The following is a 24,136-nucleotide window of genomic DNA, read 5'->3' on the forward strand; positions in this document are numbered from 1 at the left end:
ATTATTTGTTTTGAATTGTAACAAGCAGTTAACTAATTGGTTCCTATATTATTCAAAGAAAACTCGAGTATCTAAACTAAGAAAACATAATTTTGACTTGCAATCATGTATTTAATTACTTTAATGGAGTAGTTAGATTTAGTTTTATTAGTGAGTTCCATTAAAGACTCAATAAAACAACTGCAGGTAAATAGGTTAATACAATATATATATTTTTATATTTGTTTTTAGTACGATAAGAAAAAATTTCTTTAATAATTAATGAACTTGTATTTTTCCTTTAGTAATTGTCCACGTTTATTAAAGTGAAAATTAACATTAGCATACAATTAACTTTAAAGAAACCATTAAGAGAATTTTGAATTTACAAAGTAAAATGTGAAAATTCTTTCGATGTTAATTGCATATTAGTTAATTTTTTTTTTCCAAACACACATAACAATTACGTAAAATCAAATAACGTAATTGAGTCTTTGTGTACATATTTTTTAACTCAGTTCGTTGAAGTTTAATAAAAGTGATTTATAGTCGAGTCTCACGAATGAACACAAGAAATAAAAAACACTTTATTAAAAAAAGATGTAGATGATGAGCTATTTAGTTAGATTTTCATTCCGTTTATAGACATATTTAAAATTGTTAAAGCAGGAAGCAAGTAGCTGATAAAAAAAGATATTTGAAAGGAATTTTTCAACTTTTTTGGAGGAATGAAAAAGGCAGCATGGTTGATGGGATAAAAAAGGTAAGATACCCTTCCCACGTATTATATGTGGCCATGATTAATTATCATTGTTGTCGTAAATGATTACACAATACATATTACCACATGTGTATCTTTTAAATATTGACCTTATATTTGTTATCAACAACAAAGGTACATATAATAATTCAAGCACTCAATCAATAATCCCTCTTTTCCTTGTTTGGTCCGGAGATTTGGCTTTGCAAAAGTCTAATAATTATAATAGCTTTATTTCTACGATAACTTCCCAACATTCCATGCCATCTCAAAAATTCTACATCAAGAAAATCAAAATTAGTGTTTCCAATTAATCACTTTTGTTTGTGAATGTTCACAAACGCCAATTCATTATGACATTTTCTTTGTGAAAATCCAAATGATTAGTGCGATCTAGGTTTTAGATTATGTCGATAATGATATATTTCCCATGGGGTGTGTATTTTTGTGTTTTTAATAGCAAATTATTTAGAAGAATTTTGTTTGAATGTTCCCTTTTTATGGAAATCAATTGTATAAATGTCCACTTGTGGTTAGACTAAATTATAAACTTATATTTATTATTTATTATTTTTATTTCATTAACGAATAAAAATACAACGATTAACGGTTTATATGTTTGAATTTATCTCATTAAATTTACTTTTTTTAATTAAAAATTTACTATTTATCACGACTATAACGTATGACATTATTACCGTTAGTAGTGTCCACTATAATCACAATGCTAAAAATAATAATAATGGAATATTGAGAATAGCCATTTTAACTATTTATTATTGCGAATGTTTAAAATGTACGCATGTTGTCTTTTAAAGTGTAAAAAGTGCATGTTGTCCTTTTGAAGAGTCCAATCTAAAGAAAAGGAAGTGGAAATATGGAGAGTGGTAGTGGTGAAAAGGATACAAAACAAGATAAAGAAAAATAAAATAAGAATAAACTTTTATTCTTGAGTTTTTGTGCTCGATTTTTTCTTTTATTATTCATTATAATTAAAGTTTTTAACTCCTTATCATGAACCAAAGTTTTCAAGCTTTGATTTTCTGAATTAACTATAAAACTAATCATTAGTTAAATTTAAAATTCACTTTTATTCTTTAATTATGTGTTATCAAACAAGTTCTTCGTAAGCTTAATATGTTTATCATTAACAAATTTTGTAGTTCTCCAAATTTTCATTTACGGTTGATGAGGATATTTAATATTATTAATTTAATATTTATTCTTAGAGTAAATTCTAAGAACGCCTATAAAGTTTGAACAACTAAAATGTGAAGTTAGATAATTTAATAGTTATCTAATAATGATAGTAATGAAAATACTATATGAACTTTTTATTTATTTATTTACAAAGTCTGTATTACTTTTTATCAATGATTCCCAGTGTTGATATGGGTATTTTTTTTTCATTTTATTATCAAATAAAATTATAATTAGAAATATAAAAAATAAAATCATTATTATTAGACAAAATTATATCACCTTTTATTATGTTTCGCTGAATTCAAATAATTTTATTTCCTATAATCTTTCTCTTCCTTTTTTTCTCTCCACTTCCTCACTTTCTACCCTCTAATCTGAATAAACAATTAGTTACTGTATCTAAAAGTTGTGGTTAGAGAATCAATGAACACATTTCTTTAGCACTCATCTTAAAAATTCAAGTGTGTCAGACATTAAATAAGATTAAGTAAGGATCATATAAAAAAAGTTTAAACCATTTAATAAGTCAAGTATGAAAATATGTTGAAAATGTTTAATATAGTTTAAAAAAAATTATTATACTCATACTCATACTTTTATGAACTCTTAATTTTATAGATAAATATTATTTATGAATGCAATTTTTTTAAATGTATAACATTTATTTTAGTTTAATCATATTTATATATTATTATATTTAAATCAAATTTATTACTATTTTTTATTTGATTTAAATCAAAGTTATTATTATTTCTTGAATTAGATTTATAACTATTTACTCCTTTTGTTTATAAATACAACTTATTAGATATAATAAATGCAATAACTTATAAAAGTATTTTTCAGTATTTTATTCTATGTTGCTATTCAAAATATTGGTGTTCATAAGTTTGATAGACTTTTTATTGCACTCTATTATCAGATGACTTATATCTTGGAAGAGAAACATATATTATTTTGTTTTCCCTTATACAATGGAGACGTTTGGTATCTAAGGACAATGTGTCTCAACTAATTAGTTTGATAATTTATTCATTTATAATTTTATCTTATATTATTGTTGTTTATTTCACTGATGAACTTATTTTTATTCATATATCTGTTTTATTATTATTATTTATTATTATTATTATTACTTAGTTTAATCATTTTTTTTTCATTTAAAATTTTATCTTATTGTTATTGTTTATTTGACTAATCAACTTATTTTTATTCATATACCTGTTTTATTATTGTTATTATTAATACTTATTTTTATTTTTCTAACTAAATACACCCAATATTTTATAATATATATCAACTCATGTTCACATCTTAAAGAACTTTCACGCATTGGCACTTTATAAACATACAATGAATTACACATTAATAATCACTTTTCAAGAATACATAAATTTTTAATTATATCTCAATGACATGATAATTTGTCAGATATAATTTCTTTCAAAATAATCATATTAAACATGTTTTACCAGATATTGAAACTTGACTCATCATAAACATCATAGAAATTCATCATCATTTTTATGTCATAGTGGTTCATTGATTATACTTTATAAGAGTAAGATGTGGAAATTTCCTTCAACTTTTCACTACCTATTATTTTAATAAATAACCAATGAAGTTATTGTAATTTTTTTTAATAATGGTTTCTTATACTTAATTCTATACCTCCATTGGGGTCACAATATCATCTTAATTGTCCACACATGTCTATAATATGCCACAATACCATATTATTAAGTATTTATACAGAATCACAATAGGGAGCCATATCATACCATATTCATATACAATATTATATATAATACAATTACATATATAACACACATCTCAACAATATTATATATTATATCCAAAATACTAAATAACCAACCAACCATATTACCACAGGGTGAATGCTGGAGTTAAGTGTGAGTTGCACGTTGATAAACAAGAACAAAAATATTTAACGAGAAAAAACCTACAAACTTATTATTTTAAGATTTTGAATTTAAGGTAATGTCATAATTTCTTACGTAAATTTACTCATGATTTATATGTTATAAATTTCTCTTGTGTTTTTTTTCAAAAACTTATAAAGTAAAATCAAAGTTGCTAGTTTTTGTATTATATCAATGTGGAAGAAATTTGTAATTAAGAGACACTACATTGAATATTACTTTGGTTTGAGAGACAAAATTATTTAAATTTGTTTTAATTAAGTTCATAAAAAATTATAATTTGATCAATAATATTGTAATATATAGATATAATTAAATTTAGAATCAGTTTATGACAACCCATGACAAATTGTGATGATTAAAAAATGTAATAACCAAATTAAAAGAATTTACATGATTAAAAAAATATGACAACATTCTTTTAATTTGAGTATCTAATTAAAAACAATTAAGTAATTGATAAGCCTATGATTTTACTAATTTAAGCTTAAAATAAAATGAATGGTATTATTATTGTGTGAAGGTTATTAAAGTCCAGGAGCAATGAGAGAGTGTACTATTTTGAATTTTCTTTTATTAGCAAAAATTATCACTTTTGGATGTAGGTGAAGATCTTCCATTAATTTTAGGCTTCTGCTTAACCTTCCAACAACAACAACATGCATTCATCAAAACCAAGCAGGTTGAATAGTAGAAAGAACCAACTAGAATCAAATATGTTGGCAAGAGATGTGAAGATTAACATTGAAACGAGGTATATTTGTTTGTTTAATTTTCAATCTGTTATTGAAACAAACATTGAAACAAAAACTGAAAACTTGGTCGGGGGCCCTTAGGCAAAATTATTGTAGTGCCACAAGGACTTGTCTAGGACTCTATCCACGTATCATTTGTTCACTCTTACACTCTCCAATTTTTTCTGAAACCAACCACCATGCCAAATTATCCTTATATAACAACCATTCTCACCCACCCACCCTACTTCACAAATAATAATAACAAAACAACAACACGCAAAGTTCTTAAAGACATGAATTTGAAACCTAACTCAATTCTACAAATCGGTTTACAAGATAAAATTTACATTTATTTATATATTTTAAATTAACTCTTTATTTGATACCATATTAAAAAATAAGTTTTAAGTCTAACTTAACCCTACAAAATAGACTTATAAAGTAAGATTTACACTCCCTGATATACTCTAAATTGATTTAATCTCTAGTCAATATGCGACTTCAACACCAATAAATAATTGTCTAAAGACTATATAAGTCAAAAGAACATCAATATCAAGTATATGTCAAAAATTTCACACAAATTATTAAAAAGATAAATTTTATTTTTGTTTTGATTACGGGTTGAGGTTATCTGTTTACTAAGTCTTGAATATTTTGATATTCTTCTTCACACTGTTCGATCAAACTGAGAGGTTGTCTGTAAAAAGGACTTTGATGCCATAGTCAGTAAAGATTCGGCGAATTCAACCGTTAATGCGTAATAAATTCAATCCCCTACTTCTTTACTTCAAACTTGTATTTATATATTTCGATATAAGCTTTGTGTTACTAATGGTCTAATCGTGATCTAATAGGTGTTAATCATGTTTTATCGTAAACTAATTTTTATCAAATCTAAATGTTATTAAAGTGTGATCGCTTGATCTGCATGATTCAACCGCTCGATCACTAGATGATCTTGTTGACGTTTCTAATTGGATGGACCATTCGATCTTGGATTGACTGCACGGTAATACAGTAAAATTTCATTATATAAAACATTTGTGAATGTTGTGGATGTTTCAATCAAGGAAGCAAATGTTGGTAATCTAAGTGTGAGTCTAAGTCTCACATTGAATAGAAATGAGAAAGTAGAGCATTATATAAAGGTGAAAGACCCATTAATCTACTACCTTAAGGTTTTGGGTAAACAGTGGTGTCAATTCTTTATATAGTTGAACTCATATCGTTTTGGTATTGTGTCTCTCAGTGATTCTGGGTTCTAGGTAAGTGTGTATAGCTCTCTAACTTTTGAAAGTGTTTGGTATATGTTAAGCATACGCCAAACTTTACGTAGTGAGAATGTGACAAAGATTGGATTTTATGTTAAAGTTGTTATCAGTTCAATAAACTATATAAATAAAACTGGTACTCGTGGGGAAGGGTACGAGGATTGTTTGTTTTTTTTTTTTAAATCATATATGTTTTATTTATTTCCCCCAAAATTAGTGATATTTTAAACATCCTAAGCATTATTAACTATTTTTTTCCACTTATATTTAACTATTGCCGCAATACTAATTTATTACGTACTTGAAGATAAAATAAAGTATAACTACAGCAAATTTTACACACGAAATATTACTATAACTGTGTCATACCCTTTTTGATATAAAACGACATTAAAAAAAAGACATTTGAATTCATGAATTCATGAATTCAGAAAATCGGCAGAAATTAACATAATTATTAATTTTAATTTTTTTATCCAACTTAATAGACGTAATAAAGAGTAAGGTCAAACAAAATCTATTATAGTATTATACATGATGAGAGGTATTATTAAGTTATTATTAATTACTATATATATAATATATATGATGAGATATTATTAAGTTATTATTAATTACTATATTATTATATAGTTGGAGTAAATATTATTCTAACTATGACATAGGTTCAGGTTCTATGTGGATCCTATATACAACTGTTATTTTTTCAAGAAATACTTATTTAATATTCACTCAATATCTCATGCTCATTGTCACATATTTTAAACTCTTTCATTGACTAGAACAAGTCTTGTACAGGTAAATCTTCCTTTTATGAAGAGTAAGGAATTTCGTTTTGATAAGCAAGAGTTTTCAAACCACCACCAAGATTTTGTCACTAGTCCAAAAATTCATGTTCAAGATTTCCATAACATCAAATTTACTATAAATACTAAATAATTATTTTGTCATTTCTAATTTCTATTTTAATAAAAAAATTCCTTAATTTTGTAATTTTTAATAAATTTAACTAATAGTAGAAAATGTGATAAAAGCTGATATACCACGAAGTATATAGGCATGTTAAAATTAACTCAGTAAAAATTTGGTGTCTCATACGCTTAAACTAAATCACTCTACAAGTTTCAATAGAGAACTCTTCAATAAATACTAAAATTTCAGGTTTTTCAGATGTCCTCCTTCCGTGCATTTATATTCTTCACTGCACATTTTTAAGAGGAAGAAGAAGAAAGAGTCCATTCTGAAGAAAGAAAAAAAAACAAACAAACAAACTTGTTTTGAAAATTCTGTTCTAAAAATTATGTTTTGGAAATTTGGTTTCAAAAACACATTACATTGGTTTCAGAATTTTTTTTTTCGGAAAAACTTATTTTAAAAAGCTCATTTCAGGAAGTATCATGAAGTGAAAAAATTATTACAGAATATATTTCATGTATTACAAAAAATCTGTTCTTGAAATTCTATTCCCAAAACTCTGTTTTTGAAATCCTATTCCAAAAATCATGTTATAAAAATTCTAAAAAGTTTGTTCTAGAAGATTTTCAAATCAACTTTAGGAAAAGTAAAATGATCATTTTAAAAATTATTTGGACACTCAATATTTTTTTCTACTTAATCACTGCTTAAGTAATTTTACACAAGCAATATATTGTGAGATGTTAAAGATATTTAGTTCGAAAACAGCATCGTTTGGAAGCATATATAGTTGAATCATTGAATGTGTTTATAATTGAATCGATTTTTGGAGTTCATGTGTAAGACAAAAGTTTCACATGTCATCAAAATGAAAGTTAAGTAAAATATAAAAATGATAAAGACTTACCAACCTTAAAATTTTAGGTTGAAAATAATATTAAATCTCCCCTAACCTGAATGCCCAAAGTCAATAAGCACCGACCAATTGCAAATGTAGCACTGATTAGCTATTTAATCGAATAAATAACCACTCTTCATTTAAAGTCTAAACTGCATCATATTTGATCACGCAATCATATAAACGTGACCCAAGAAATTCTGCAACCTCCGGGTGTTTGACCTATAAAATAATGATAACAAGAAAAAGAAACAGATGCATCAGAATCAAATTTTCGTTTGTTAAGAAGGAAGTAAAAAGAATGATAAAATGCATCACCATAGCAATCTTGAGGGAATCACATTTAAACTGAGCATAGAGATTTGTTTCTATTCCACGACCCTGTCAAGAGAATCAAAATTGGAGCAAGAATTGAAGAAACTAAGAACCCAAAACTAGGGCTTAAAACTTGCTTAACATAACTGTAGGAGCGTGCAACTGTAAGTTAGCAAAACAGAAAGTATATATAATGAAGGAAGAGCCTACCATCCCTTCTAAGATAACAAGATCTACATCGTTGGTGAGGTATGCTAGTTCCTGTGACACCCTTGTAAGGTCAATAATCTGGAATCCGTTGAACAAAACAGAAAAGAGACATTTAATGTAATTAGTAATCAGCAAACCAACAGTACAGGATCAGGACAGTAAAAGAAAACGACAACAGTGAGTAAAAGAAAACGACAACAGTACAGTAAAAGAAAACAACAATAATTGTTTTCGACTATTCATAACGGTTAATGAACTGAGATATATCTAGCCAAGGCAAAATGTAGCTTTTTTGCCTCAGTTTCAAAACAGGGGGAGTCTATTGTCTCGGTTAAAAGCAACCTAGGGAGTAAAGAGGGTCTACAAAGGTCAATAACAATATAGAAACTAGAACTTTCCTAATATAACAAATTTTCTTACAGGTAGTTCATTCCCAGAATTGGCAATTAAAAGATTTGAAGTAGAGACACCCATGAGACACCCTTCTTCATCCTTTAACTGGAAATCAAGATGATGTAGTCAGGAAAGAGTTTTGTCATAACATAAACCGCCAGAGTTAATTGTTTTTTTCCTTACCCTTGATATAATTTCAGTTAGCTCAGAGTAAGTCACATCATTGAGGGAAGGTAACTCATTAGCAGCCAATATAACCTGCATGCAAATCACATAAAATATATTGAAGCAGGCAACCGTATGAGCTGCATGAAAAGCAATTTCAAATTCAAGCAGAACTTAAAAATGAACAAGTGCTGTTACACAAAGCTGTTAAAAACGAATCACGTCATGACCAAAAATAGTTAGGAGAATCTAGTTAAAGTATTGATGATAACTAACATAAATTTAGTTCCTTTAACTTCCTTATGATGCACAATAAATTTCAAGTATTTCAATACTTTGATACACGGTGTTCAATGATAAAAGGGCTACCACTATCCTTCCCTTTTCCTCCCCCATTTCAAAACAAAAAAATAAAATAAACCGTGAGAAAAGAGAGTGAACTAAAACTGGCAAAACTAGTTATGGTATAAGTCTTAAACTGCCTGACCAAAAAACAGACATGAAAGAGAATAAAAATGCCGGAAAACCTGACTCCCACGACGAAGGAGCTCCCTGGCAAATGGCAGAATACCCAAAATGATATCAGCACCTGAATTATCAACAAATATGATCACCTGCCGATGTAAAACAATTAATTAGATCATTAACCCCGCTTAAAATACAGAAGAAGGCATAAAATATATCATAAAACTGTCCGTTTCTAAAGCCACATGACACTTGCCTTCTTCCAGGACTTCTTGCTCCAGTTCACTTTGAAAGTCTCAAGGTCATCAATAATCCAAGGTCGAGGGACAAGATTTTGACATGTAGACAAAAAAGACACTCCATCCTTGGAGAAAGCCTCCGCAAGCTTCAAGAAATTGAAGGAATTAAAAGGTAATAAAAAATATATTTAACCTTTGTAATAAATAACAAAATCTGTCTCTTTCAATTAGGCTAAATTTTTTGAATAAAGTTAATTTTGAGCCATTTCTGATTTCCCACTCATATAGTCAACCTATTGTTGTGTACAACGTTGATAGATAATAGAATGGGTAAATAATGTCATATTTCATCCTAAAACCAATTAGAATTATGCAAAGTTGTCTATACAGGTAATTATTACCTAGAAATACTACTAACAACTAGCCAAGTACTATCAAATGTCAATTGACTGTATCCACGCCATGTGACCTACAATATTGAAAATTAACTAAACCATACCAAACAATGGGAGAGTGGAGCAATACAGGGTTGGTACAATGACAAAACAATAAGCAACTAAAACCATGAACATATAGGTCAGTCCAATTTGTTCCAAGACTATTGGTTTTAGTTATTGACAAGTTATGAGTGAAGCTGAGTCACATTCCAAGTCAGAGGCTGCGGGAGATAATTCAGTTGTGGGATGTAAGATAAGAGTTGCTAACTCATATCAGCTTGGTACAGCTTAAAGCATCAGAATGAAGGTTTCTAACAAAAGTATTTAAGGCACTGACAAACGGGGAAAAGAACCGAGGAAGATAATGCCAAGAAGTGAGAACTACCCCCCTTTCCCTCCTTCTCTCTAGACTTCTTCTTCACCTCTAAACTTCATTCAGCATAAGTCATTTCTTCATAATTCTGTTACTGATATGCAAGTTACTTTTCCTTGAGTACTGATAATTGTGATAATAATTTGCTTTATCATATGAATTGAACATCTTTATTTGTATTTATGCTATAACTTTGTTCATTTGATACTGAAATCCATGGTTTAAATACCTTTTGGGAATAGAAGTGATTACTACTTATTTACCATCATTTTTTTGTAGAGAAATGGAAGTTTCAAGCCAAGGAAGGAGGAAGTCAATTCGGACCTTCTTGCCTAGCTCCTAATGAGATGAACGTTGAACTCACTGGACCAGCAGTGCATTCCTAAGGGAGATACGAAAGTTTGCACTCTTTAAAAAGCTGCTTCTTGCCCAGTGAGAGTCCACATTTTGGAAGTGAATTAAAAAGTGAAAACTTAACGTGCTCCAAATGTCTAGGAGTAGTTAACTCCCCATTTCATTGGGTTAGATGTAACGAATCACTTTTATGTGTGGTTTTTCTATTGCAATATAAATCTCTTTACACCACTCTTGTGTTTTTCTTTATGCTTTATGCTGCATTGTTTGATTATCTATGCCTTGAGTTGTTTCTAAACATTGGAAAATGTTTTAGAACTTAGTCCTCAAGATCGAACAACTTAGGGATATTGATTCTAAACATAATTTTATCTCTTGTTCATTCTATACACTTATCCTTCATGCAAAACTTGTACATAAAGAACTAAGGAATTAGTATTTTTGCATTAAGGTTTAGAACTCATCTCTAAATAATTAAGGCTAGAAAGTTTGGTGTGTGAATGTTGGAGTTATGCTAGAGATATGTTGGTTAGAAAACATGCATTGAGTTGAGTTCATGAAATTCATTCCAAGTGAATATTTATCTTTTTTTTAAGTAATATAATCTAAGGTTTGGTGTTTTTGAATGTTTCTAATTTTGCATTATCTCCACCTTTAAATTCGAATAAACCAATTTCTTTAAGTCTTTAGTTCAAATTACTAAAACTTGACACTCACTAAACACACGCACATCTTTTAGAACACAATATTTGGACTTTCCAATTTTACTACTTGTATGATTTAGTATACTTTTTAAGGAGTTGACAAGTACTATATCAACTATTATGTCAACTCCGTATTAACTGAACCTTTTCAATGTGTTTGGGATTTATTATACTGAGAATCATTATTCCTGAAGTGAAAAAAATTACATACAGAAAATCAGCATACCTGTGTTGCACCAAGATCAAATATATTCCCTGCAAAAATTCCTCTAACTAAATTTTCTAGGCGTTTCTCTTCATCTTCAATGGCATCATTAAGACGAACAACATTTTCAAATAGGGACATGGCATTTGTATTCTCTACATCCTGTACCATTCAATCAGAGAGAAATTACAAATCCCGAGCATAATAAAACAACATTGTTCATTGAGAGTCACAACTCACAAGACCATTCCCCCTCAATTGAAAACTAATGATGTTAAGTTTCTTCAAATAGTTTAACATAAACTTGGCCTCCACTATGAGAAGAATGCCATTAAATTTCACTAGATTAAGTGAGATGTTACAGTATTTCAACCCCATCTAATCAGATATACTCATGCTTGTTTTCAACATTCTAGCAGAATAGTATTAGCCTTTAGCACACAGAATCCCATTAGTTAACCCTACCTTTATTTTCTTGAAGATATCTGAGAATCCGAGTTCCCTGAGGACTTGCTCACGAAGTCTGCATAGAAGCTAGAACACCCATTCCCGCAAAAAAGAAAAATTAAAGGAAAAAGAAGACTGAAGAAATTAGATATATGCACCAAAACAGCCGCATTTTATTTTATTATTTGATAAACACAGAAGAGGTATGGTTTGTTGTTCAAACAAAATTTCTATACAGATAAAGAACGTACAAAGATATCCAGAGGCTCGCCTTGACCTGCAGGATCTTTCTTGAAATCTTCAAGTATTCTAGCATACCTTTTTTGCAGAAAATGTATCAAGAAAATTAATTGCAATCAACAACTCCCGTGTTAATTTGAATTACTTGAACTAAGAAATTACGCAAATATAACAAGAGGTGGATAAAACAGTATAAGCTTAATATCCTCAAGAAACGTTATTCATGTCAAATTTGGTTATTGAAAAAATATACATAGGTCGTTGTCATGCATCAAACCTCTCATAGGAAGTCAGTAAGAGACCCACCTTTGAGCAAAAGTTTCAGCTTTATCTGCAGCATCAGGAACAGAAGCATCACTCTCAGCATGCTTCCTGTACCAAATAAAAACTAAAACATCATGTAACCAAGAAAATTTGAAAATAGAATCCCTGCAATAATACAACAATCACACCTCACCAAACCAGGTAACGGCTACATTAATATTGCTTTCCACCAGTTGCTTCTCTGTTTACGGTAATTAATAATGAGAAGCAGCAACTACACCGTGCTAGAAAAATTAGGTTAAGAAACACTCTCAGACTTTTGGTTATTGGAATTGAAGCATGATGAATAATACTCAAGCCCAAAGATATCAAGTTGTTGGACACACCAACATCCAATTATTCCAAAGATGTGAAGTTGTTAGACAAGGGACCACAAATGACTTTCTTATGTGTCTAACAATTTAAAGAAAACCAGAACAGAATCCGTCAACCGAAACATTAATTTGTTGCAAACTTCACTGTTTCAGTTTGGAGATCCATTTTCACTATCGATGACTATGATCTCACCATTAAATGTTTACCAATCACTCTGACCCAGTACTCAGTAGATGTTTCTATTACTTCTCAACACTACATCCTAATACCTAAGGTCCGAGAAATACGATGTTTGGGATCAGTGTACCCTTCGTACCACTAAAGGGCATGCATGCAAGATATGGATTGTGAACCACAAGTAAAAGTGTTTAATTTTATGAAAATAAAAAATCTGATCCACACCCCATTTTGATCTGTGGAATTATCTCCATTTTAAAAGATAAAGAATAAAGAACGAAGAAATTTGAGCCACACCCATTAATTTGTTTTGTGGGAAAAAAGAAGATAACATACTTGAAGGTGGGGATAGTATTGTGGAGGAGATTAATCCAAGATAGCTCGGTGGCAGTGGGAATGTGTGGATCGTCGGAAGGGAACCTCCAAGGAATGGTGCTTGCTGTGTATTTGTCATTCGCCAACAACGGCAATGGCACCAACTGTGATGTACTCCCCATGGCTTCCTCTGAAGATGTCAGTCACAATTATTACGGCAAATGAGAGAGATAAACTCTGAAGACAAAGGAACTCTACCTAGTCCCACACCGATTCAAGTACAAAATCAAAAAATCACAAAATCACAGATACATATCAGACTTCACAATGTAAGTGAGCTTTTGGTAACACTTTTTCTTGTAACTACAACTTATTTTATACTCCTAATTGGTTAGTTTCGACAAATATCTAGCATTCTTAACTTTTGCTGTTTTTATTTTTTTCTCTTTTTTAATTAAAAATAAGAAATGTGCTGATTTAAAAATGAACAAAAAAAAATATAACACTATTTTGGAAGTAGGGTTACCTAATGATTTGGAGTAAACAGAAGATTTTGTGAATTGATGAATGGTCTTAGCCTTGCATGAGAGTGTAAGAGAAGAAGCATAGACATATAAGGAGATTGATGGAGAACAGAGAATTGGTGATACAATTCCCATTGAAACTGTTACCATTTTTTCTGCACAAAATAAACTATGGTGCATTATATTGTAAATATCAATAAATAAAATATTATTTCATTTTTAATTTATTTTTGCATCATTGTTTAACTTATTTTTGGTATGGTAAAAGAATCTAAAACAATTACTTGACTTTTTCTTAGCCATTAAAAACAATATCAAAAAGGTACTTGTTTATTATCCTTATTCCCACCTTAAAGACAATTTTTTGTTGGATCAACTTACAGAAGAATGGAAGGTGAGATGCAATAAATAACTAATAAAACTTTATCTAAGGAGTATGAAAAGGAAACACAAAATTAGAGATAGAAATATTTACGAAATTACTTTTTTACAGAAGAAGAATTAAAACTTTAACATTATTACTAGGATCTTACAAAATTAATCTTATTTTACCATATGTTAAACAAGATTTTTATTTGATAAAAACGAACTATAATTTAATTTTTATTTGACCACAAATCGTGCTTCAAGCAAAAATAATTCGAAAAATTTTCACAGTGAGTTCACAGTTAAGTATATAAAGTGAATATATGCAAGTGTTTTTATAAATGCTTTCTTAATCTTCGAAGATTTTCTAACTTAAGAATATACTTGAGCGAAAAGTCAAATTAAGATGAAATCAAAATTGAAGATAGTTATCTAGAAAAAGGAAATGATGACAATGACTCGGTGAGATAACGGAGGAAAACTAATTCCTAAATTCTCACAAATTATTCATCCTTAATGATAAGAAACTGTTTTCATTTCTTGCTTGAGTTAACATAACTAAATAGTTACTTTTGTTGTAATCTCTTCAATGGTGTTATGTTTGTTTTCATTTTTCATATGAAGATACTGCATGAACACCAATAACAGACAAGATATATAAGAACATCAATTGAAACATTTTCAAGCAAACAAAACAAGACAAAACAATTTTCCAACAGACCGAAAGGATTAGTTAGTTAGGTCCTTGGTCGTTTTCAGTGGGGAATGGTCCAAATTTCCAAGATCTTCAACCACCCCAGAAAAAGGAAATCAATCTAGTATTATTTTAATCCTAACTGTCCACGATTATCAAGGGGAAAGGGGCTTATTATCCAATCAGGGTAAGGATCTAGAGATAGAAAAATGAATGCTGCATAAAAGTTTGGTGGGTGATGTCTTATGTCTAAGTTGATGACAAAGAACACTGTGGTTGTGACCCTTAAAGAAAGTTGCATGTGAGGCTCTCCGCTGCTACAACAGACTTTTGATTATTAGTTTAATGTAATAAAAGTTGCACGTACAGTTGGATGAAACATCCCACGTACATTTATGCATCATCAACCCTCACACAAAAGCATATTGTACTGTGCTTTTCTGATATCATTCACCCATCAGCATTCACCTCAAATTTTGCTATTAAAAATAAGGTTTTGTCCACGTTTGCATCTATCCAAACACCGCTTTAAGTAGACCTCGAGGCCTAAACCAGCGTCTAACTCAAGCCAACAACAAGAACAACCACCCTCTCTTTCTCATCTGTGTTATCCCCTTCTTCCTTGGCCATGTTAGATTCTCTGATGGAGTACATCACTCTGGCAGCTTCCAGCTATGCTTTCATTTTCTGCTTCTGCAATTTGATCATAGTCATTATCCTAGTGGACTTGAAGCCCAAGCTCAGTTTTAATCAAAGGAGTGAAGAAATCCCTCTGTCCATGCTCACAAACACGGGCGTAGAAGGAGCCAATTCCAAGTGCTTAGTCAACAAAAGCACATCATCTCCACAAGCAATCGAAGTGGCACATGTCAAGGAGGAAGTGGTGGTGGATAGAGTTGAAATTGAAGGTAATGATAATTGCAATTGCAACAGCACTGAGGAAGATGATGAGTTGAGGAGAAGAGTGGAAGAGTTTATAGAGAGAATTAATGAAGGATGGAAAGCAGAGCATTCTAGCTCATCAAGTTTGTTATAAGGAACTTTTGTAGTGAGAGTTTTGATCTGTCAGTTTATTCATCTAGTCCTCATTCTTACAACAGTTGAAGCGAAATTAGACCTTTTATGTTTAATACTACCATTGAACTTTTCTGACTGAAAATTCCTCTTACTTCTGTTTTGGATTTACCTTTCAAGAAATGTGAAGTGGTTTTGTAAAAAGTAAATATGGTAAACACTAATACTAAGTTTGTTGTTTTATATGATAATTATGATAGATTTTATACTATCATCTAATTAGTATCAATTATTTATCATAAGAATGTATGAAAATTAAAATCTGTGTCTGAATAGAGAGAGTGAGCTCCACCAATAAAAGGATAAATAGAATTGTTTTATTAAGAAGCTTATTCTATAGCTAGTTTAGAGTGTTACATGTAGAAAGAAAGAAAAAGAATGTCATGAAAAGTATGTCACGAAGCATCATGTGTGGAAACTTCAAATTTTATCACTAGGAAATAATTCCATGACATTCATTTCCTCTTTTTTTTTTTTTTCCTTATACTTTATGCTCTAAGCCAAAAGGGGGGGAATGGTTTACCTTCTCGTCAAAGGGTCTAGTACATAATAAGTTCAAAGGTGTAGAGCATCAAGAATAGCAAGAAATGCAGCGAAACTGTTGCACCTATTACAGTGAATTTGAACGTTCTAGGAAAATTAAAGTGGTAGTAAAAGTATAAATTTAAAGACTAATCCAAAAATTAACTTGGCTGTGGATAGACAAGATTGTTCTAAGTTTCAATGAGTGCAGTTGTATTTCAGGCAGTCTTCATAGTCTGAAAATTAAGCCAGTTGTATGAAAACACAAAAAATTGAACTGACATAGTCCTATGTCTGGTCAAATTACAGATATATGACATAATAACTCATTTAAAATGTTGTCGTTTGGTTGTTCCTTGATATAATAATTGAGCAAAGAATCACAGTACCACAAAGGTAAGCCTAGGAAGTTGATATGCAATTTCTTTCACAACAAATAATAGAGTTACAGTTCAGAAACACTCATCCACTCACATTTTTAACATCCATATAGAATATAAATAAGGGGGGAAATGGCACAACATATACCCTATATCTAATTGCTACACCAATGAGTAAACAATACTAAAGATACATCTGGAGAAATGACAAGTGGAAACCTAACAAACAGATTTGCCAACTAACACCTAATACAAAAGAGTGCAACTTTTGAGTCAAAACCATCGCGTGACACCCATCTGACCATCAGAGTTGTCTTGTAAGTTAACTGTCAGCAGTCAGTCAAGCATGAGTGAGGAGCCTAAAAGAGTTGACTCTGCATGATATCAAATAATTCACAGGGAATGTTTAGCATGCAGCCTCAGCGTTTGATTGGCTTATATTAGACTCCTTGTCGGGTAAAGGATCTCTATCATCAGGAGCTGAGTTCCTAGAGTCTTGACCATTGTTAAAAGAAACAATATTCTCTTCTTGAAAAGCAGCAGGTGTCATAATAGGCTTTACTCCACCGAAACTGACTTTTAGTTCCTCACTAGAGATGATATTAACAGGAGAAGGGGTAATAGTTGATATATGCTCCACCCTTTGCTTCTTGTTTTTATGCTCCAACTGGTGACCAGGAAGAAAACTGCCAACAACAACCTGATCCAGAAGAGCGTGAGAGAAGTGACTACTGATATATCAGTATCGTAGGCATAATTTTGTTGTTCACAACATTTTTTGTTTCAATTCCTACTTTTCCATGGAAATTGACATAGCATAAAAACAATCAGGAAAATGTCTATCCAAAAAGCATTGGTAATCTAACCAATAAAACAAATTAAAACTTGCTTTATGATGATGGGAATAATTTGAACAATCAATATCTACATAGAATTAATATTATCATGTTTCCTTACAAAGGTTATAAAAATCTCAGATTAACAAGTCATAAGGTTCTTGAATATTTTATTAAATATCCCTTCTATGTAACATAAGGTCTACCTGAACTGGACCAGCGGCTACCAGCAAACCAGCAAGCCCACCCCCCATTACTCTACCATCTGGACCGGCCAAAGAGACACTCATGCCACCAGATCTGCTTCTTGTAACTCCATTCTCAGTTGGCATAAAGGAACCAGACAAGGAAAGAATTTCAAACCGTCCCTGTAAAAACAAAAGAGTAAGTTTGAGCATATTTAATCAATTCACTTTGGTCATAGCTCAAACAAAATTTCAAGATACTTGCAAAATCAGTTTGATATTAATGAATAAATCACAAGGGATGAGATATCTTTGTTGAGGAAATTACTGATTTAATCAAAAGCAATGTAAGTTTTATCCTGAGACCGGATAATTAATACCCATAACAAGTATGACATGCAAAGAGACATTAGTTTTCAAAAAGAAAAAAGAAAAAGAGGTGGTCCAAAGTGGTTTTTGAGATGTGAGCAGCATGGAAACTAAAACTAATTGTGGGTTTGGTTATAAGTTAGCATGTCTAGGTGGGTTGAATAAAGTGATCTGGGACAGGTGGATACAAAAACAAATACTGTACAAGGGGGATTCATCCACGGTCTTCAACTAACATGATGCCAACCACTACATTCATAGTGTAGAGTTATAGAGGTAAAAGCAACAACAAAAGTCCTATCCCACCAGGAGAGATTAGTTACATGAATCACATGACACCATTTCGTTCAGTTAAAGACAAACTCTTCAGAGATATTATTTTATCCTGTTAAGGTAACTAACAAATAAATTTACCAAGAAATCATGAATATATAAAAACATAACAGCCTCTCAAATCTAGAATTCGTAGTTAAGAAGCAAGAACAATTACAAATTACAATAGCCTTTGTACATATGTAACTTTAAAATTAGTTAAAAAGAATATCATAGCTGAAATACAAGGGAAATTTATACACTACAAGAAAATATCTAAATAATGACCAATTTTAGTGACAAAAAATAATTAGTCCCTATAGTAGCCTATTTAGATACCAATTTATAAACTAAAAATTATTAAAGACAAACTTAGAGATCAGTTATGTTAGCAGCCAAAACTTTTGGCAACTAATGTTAGTGATCAATTTAGAGACTAATTTACCATAATGACCAATTCACTATAGTGACCAATTCACTATAGTGACCAATTCACTATAGTGACCAATTCAGAAGTTATTTTAGTCACCAATAATTTTTAGTTTCTAAATTGGTATCTATATAATTACCAATTATTTTTTGTCACTAAAATTGGTCATTATTTAGATATTTTCTTGTAGTGATAATTTTCCTAGAATTGGAAGTTGAAATGTTTATTTCCCATGCTTCTGTTATGCTTTAACAAGTAATATGCCCACAAAACAATGTTCTCAGGAATGCTTTTAGCTAAGTTTACCATAAAATTGTTCTAATGCGGGAAGAGTGACTGTAAATTTCCCGAAATTAAATAAAAAATATTACGATAAAAAAACCATGTTACTCTTATTTAATAATTTAAGTAGCGAATGACTAAAATTGCTGGTATTACTCTTTAACTTCTGGGAAGCTTGAATAAGTCTTTGTAAAGATGCTTAAGGCTATCCAAACAGATTTTAGTCATTCTTAGGAATTATGATTCACAAGATTCATGATTGCCAAACCTGTAAAAACTTCTCTTGTAGCACCTCATAAGTATAATGCATTAATAACATCAGTTTCAGATAATTTTGCACGAGAAGCTTAATCAAATGATTTTTGGAATCACTTTTTCTGGGAAGCTTGTATTGGTAAAAATACTTACGTCTAACCAAACAGATTTTAGTCATTTAGGATTCATGATTCACAAAATTCATGATTGACAAACATGGAAAACTTCTCTTGTACAAAACACTTCATAAGACTAGTGCAACTAATAACATCAGCTTCGGATAAGTTTTCATGAGAAGCTTAATCAAATAATAAAGGTTATCCTGGTCCACTAGCCAAAATCAAATATAATGAAAATGTTTAACCAGCAAACCCTGATTATTTAATCAATTTCTGTTAAAAAATTAAAAAACTGCATTTGATGCATCCATTTGCACTTCCATCCAACTGCACAATTCTTTGTAAAGTAGAAAAGGCATTTAAAAAAAATAGCGTGTGATATCTAATACCAATATATTACAATGCCATATAAACAGAGCTGCATACATAACACAGGCACCAGTAACTAGTAATAAGTACTATGAAGTTTATTTCTAGTAGATAAACAAATATCTTAACTTATTTTGTTCTGACGAAGACATAAGATATAGCTCACCTCATATGTTAAAGTACCTCCACAAGAAGATGGTTGACGAAGTGTAACATTTGAAATTGTCCCAGTTGCAGAGAGAATGCATATAGCACGTGATCCTTGTTGTGAGAAGGACATGATTTTCATAGTGACATCCTGGTATAAGACCATAACAAAATGACAAAAACAAGTACACAGCACAAAAAATGAAATTAAAACATGTAGTCGGTACTTTTCATCCATAGTAATGAATACACAATCATACATATGATCCACACAACTTAGTCATGTCACTGTTGCAGATTTAAAAAAAAAAAATTATTATGATAACATTGTAATGAAGTTAACATGCTTCCAATTCAATTCGTAATTCATGGATAAATTGTACATTACAAACTTGTAATTTAGAGATCACTAGAAATAACTTGTTTCATTTATTTTTACACAACTTCCAATCAAATGAAGCTCACCACCACTTGGCAAGTAGGGGCACTGTTCATTTAAAATGTCTAGCTAACTCTCAGACAGAAAATTAGCATTTAAATCAAATAATCTAATTGATATCCTAGTTCCTTACAATCAGTACTGAGCAGAAAAATTATCACAAGAAATGTTATTGGATATTAAACGTAAAGGACAAAATAAAAACACTATTAAGGGAATGAGCAATGAAAACATATACAGCATAGAAACAGATATGGAGTTTGGATAATATACATAGAGAAAAGAACATATTACGTTGTCTCCCTTCTCATGAAAAAATTGTTTTCATGAAAAAATAAATGAAGTGTAACCAAGATAAATGGACTTTGCATTCACAATGTATATATGGCATTCAAACACAAATTGACTGGATTTGAACTATTTTAATAAAGTTCAGCATGTAGAAGAATACCTCGCCAGAATTTACTGTGAGAACATGTGGTGTGAAATTGGCACCAACGGAGTATGATATTCCATCACCTATAAATGCATACATGGGAAGATAAATACAAGGAGAGAGACACAAAATGAAAGAAAATGCAATAATAAATTCGTCATATAAAGTAATTGATTATATCAAAGAAATAAGTTTCAAAATAACAAGATAAATTTGGGAGAATAAATCATGTTTATACTCTTTAGCCAGAAATAGAAGATGCATTCAACAAGCCACATATGTCTTATCTTTACCTCTTTGTCTATTAAATGGACAGAATAGTGAATCGCACACATCAAAATATACACGATAGAGACTTAGGCTATTTAATGTACCCTATTATAACACTAATTTCAGATTCATCATTACCCTTAATCTACTCTGTGCCACCAGTTACGTCTATAAACATCCGTCTTTCTATGTGTTGTTTATTAAATTCTAACCTCTGCTAACTATACCATAATATAGTGGATACCAGAAGCCACACCTATCCAGTACCCACACAAGATACCCCATAACTTGGTCCCAACCCCGGAATTATGCTTAAACTATCAAGTCCATTATGTCATATTCTAGACCTCCTACAGAACCATCAAATGCAAAGACAGCCAAACCTATGAACCCGGTACCAATCTTGTTCAGGGCAATTATGAATGTGGAATTAGATTCAGGATAAACGATGAAACATCGGGAAAGATATGGAAGTCATGTTGAACACCAAGTACACACAGCACAAGTATGCCTAATATCTTGAAAAACACATTTCAGAGCTCACATATCTCCTTGTCAAGATGTGGAACTATATATAGCACTTAGCGGTATGTTCGGGTGTTACCCGAGAAAGGAAAAATAGAATAAAATACAAAAAATAAGAGAAAGAGGGATTATGTAATGATTTATTTCTTTACCTTTGATTCAATGTTTAAAATCACCCAAAATTGGAAGAACATTTTATTGTGCAAAAAAAAATGAATGAAGGAAAATTAATAATGATCTAACGATGATCCCATATGTGCTAACTCTCTTTTATAAAAACGTCAACACATGGGAAAGTCCACCCAATAACCTTCAATAATGCTCCGTCCAAATTTAGGAGACCACAGATCTCCTGCATGAACTTTGAAAATCTCTTCATTGCATTTTAATGTTATATAAATTATCACTATCAGTCTCTGAAGCCACTCTCGCATCCCTTAATTAATAAGCTCCACTTTTCAAAAATATTCCCGACAATATTGCAATTACGAAATCCAGTTTCCAATCATGCCAATATTCAACAAGGAAGTTTTACATGCTGCAAGAAATAATTATTAGAGTAGACTTTAGACCAATTCAAGCGTGGCACATCAGCTATCAAACACTGTTGGACTCAACCTACCAAATAAGCTGGTCCCTTCATTTACTCTAACCGTTTTTCCATGGTCAGAAAATTCAATCCTCCTCCCCTCACAAAGAAAAATAAAGAGTACCATATGCTACCCTGAAACAAAAACCAACCTGACTTGTCAACCACAAAATATCCCCATCCACCTCACAATTTGTATTCAGATCTGAAAAGGAATCAGAGCTTTGGGTCCACTCGCACCTCCCACACCACCCCCTATATAACCTCTCACAAAAGCAAAAAACCAAGTCCAAAAAGTTCACTGCACGCTAAAACACAAGATCAAAGTAAATACCTAACTGGTCCAAATGATTTACCCCAAAATCAAATCAGTTGGAACTCCCAAAAAAAAACATTATGATGCTCTTCCATTAAAGAGCTAAATGACAAGGGCCAACAGGTTAGAAGGATTCACTCGTTTATTATGACTCTGATACTCTTGTATCTCAAAAAACTGCAAATGAAACAGTAAAAAACTAAAAATAAAACCTAGGCGAAAAGATTAAAAACATCAGCGGTGACTAAAATTAAAAGACTACAATTCAAAGTCTTCAATTGAAAAGATCGAAGAACTATATAATACCTTGAACAGGGCTTTCAACCTCAAACTTGAACGATGACTTTTTGATAGATTCAACAGGCCTTCCTCTACCCCTCTTCCAAGCGGAGAACTCGCCGGTCAACGGAATCGACGATGAAATCGGCATCGGCGAAAGCGCCGTCACCGCCCCCACAGCCACCTTCCCGTCCGGCCCATACTTCCTCGGTCTCCCTCTCTTCTTTTTACCCTCCGTCGACGGCGCAGGCACGATGGCCCTTGAAAAGTCCAAGTTGTTCTCAATTATTCTAGGAGCAACATGGAAGCTCTCGGGGGCTTCATCACCCACCACAACACCAAAACTCTCTCTTCCCTCCATTTTTATGCAAATCAGAGAAAAACCAAGACACCTAAAAACCTTAAAACTTTACTTAAACCCTGACCATTGAAGATTCAAACTCTTCCACGCCCAATCAGCCAAAAAATCACAAAAAAAAAAATGAAATTCTCAAAGGGGGTAAATGCTAACTTATTTAAGAGAAATCAGATTTGGGTAACGGGAAATTTACAATCTCACAGAAAACTTTAAGGCACAAAAAAATTGCTGTATGAAATGGCGAAAACAATCCCAGAAACGAAATTGGAGCAGTTTGAGCTTGGCCTCCGAGAAAATCGCAGTGCTGTAAGCTCAAATCTGCACCATTGCGTAGAACACAGAAAGCTTGGAAATGAACAGAAAATATTCAGAAAAAAAAATCTAGAATTACAGAGAAAAATACAAACTCCGGTTCATAAATTCTCCGGAGTGGTATGTGAATTTAGGGTTTTCCAGGAAAAGGTGGAGTAAATAAATAAAGTTGATAAAAAAACTGGAAAATTAAATAAATGTTAAAATAAAGTAATTAAATAATGGGAATTTAATTATGAATTAATATTTTAATTATAAAATTGAAAGTATAAAATTTGGTTAAGAAATTGGTTCAAGTCCGTCTTGGAAATTTAATAAAGGTGATTTAATAAATGACTGTGAATGCAGATACTTAATTTGA

General features: G+C 31.1%; 3 protein-coding genes across 3 annotated transcripts; 1 reads left to right on the forward strand and 2 right to left on the reverse strand.

Annotated features, from left to right (window-relative positions):
• Nucleotides 1-7,598: 7,598 nt before the first annotated feature.
• Nucleotides 7,599-14,091, reverse strand: LOC124823732 (damage-control phosphatase At2g17340-like). The gene is made up of 13 exons (XM_047296023.2): nucleotides 13,914-14,091; nucleotides 13,409-13,577; nucleotides 12,563-12,628; nucleotides 12,268-12,334; nucleotides 12,035-12,103; nucleotides 11,591-11,731; nucleotides 9,514-9,642; nucleotides 9,320-9,406; nucleotides 8,811-8,885; nucleotides 8,655-8,732; nucleotides 8,235-8,312; nucleotides 8,028-8,090; nucleotides 7,599-7,931 (listed from the first exon to the last, which is right to left on the reverse strand). Exons 1-13 carry the CDS (start codon nucleotides 14,089-14,091, stop codon nucleotides 7,857-7,859), a joined length of 1,275 nt encoding a protein of 424 aa, XP_047151979.2. The 3' UTR covers nucleotides 7,599-7,856.
• Nucleotides 14,092-15,599: 1,508 nt separating this feature from the next.
• LOC148194579 (uncharacterized) lies at nucleotides 15,600-16,130 on the forward strand. The gene has a single exon (XM_088096733.1). It carries the CDS (start codon nucleotides 15,600-15,602, stop codon nucleotides 16,005-16,007), a length of 408 nt encoding a protein of 135 aa, XP_087952859.1. The 3' UTR covers nucleotides 16,008-16,130.
• An 834-nt stretch (nucleotides 16,131-16,964) lies between these two features.
• Nucleotides 16,965-23,926, reverse strand: LOC124823733 (AT-hook motif nuclear-localized protein 6-like). Its single transcript, XM_047296025.2, has 5 exons — nucleotides 23,133-23,926; nucleotides 21,142-21,209; nucleotides 20,271-20,402; nucleotides 17,990-18,151; nucleotides 16,965-17,647 (listed from the first exon to the last, which is right to left on the reverse strand). Exons 1-5 carry the CDS (start codon nucleotides 23,464-23,466, stop codon nucleotides 17,354-17,356), a joined length of 990 nt encoding a protein of 329 aa, XP_047151981.1. The 5' UTR covers nucleotides 23,467-23,926; the 3' UTR covers nucleotides 16,965-17,353.
• Between the last annotated feature and the right edge of the window lie 210 nt (nucleotides 23,927-24,136).

Source organism: Vigna umbellata, chromosome 8 (genome assembly GCF_029865625.1).
Source record: "Vigna umbellata cultivar VRB3 chromosome 8, Vumbellata_1.0, whole genome shotgun sequence".
In the NCBI taxonomy this organism is placed as follows: domain Eukaryota; kingdom Viridiplantae; phylum Streptophyta; class Magnoliopsida; order Fabales; family Fabaceae; genus Vigna; species Vigna umbellata.

Coding starts and splice junctions, on each gene's coding strand:
- LOC148194579 (XM_088096733.1), top strand. CDS start 15,600: ATGTTAGATTCTCTGATGGAGTACATCACTCTGGCAGCTTCCAGCTAT.
- LOC124823733 (XM_047296025.2), bottom strand. CDS start 23,466: ATGGAGGGAAGAGAGAGTTTTGGTGTTGTGGTGGGTGATGAAGCCCCC. Junction 21,210..23,132: donor GGTTGAAAGCCCTGTTCAAG/GTATTATATAGT, acceptor ATGCATTTATAG/GTGATGGAATATCATACTCC. Junction 20,403..21,141: donor TCACAGTAAATTCTGGCGAG/GTATTCTTCTAC, acceptor GTCTTATACCAG/GATGTCACTATGAAAATCAT.
- LOC124823732 (XM_047296023.2), bottom strand. CDS start 14,091: ATGCACCATAGTTTATTTTGTGCAGAAAAAATGGTAACAGTTTCAATG. Junction 11,732..12,034: donor ATATCTTCAAGAAAATAAAG/GTAGGGTTAACT, acceptor TGAATGGTACAG/GATGTAGAGAATACAAATGC. Junction 9,643..11,590: donor TTGATCTTGGTGCAACACAG/GTATGCTGATTT, acceptor AATTTCTTGAAG/CTTGCGGAGGCTTTCTCCAA.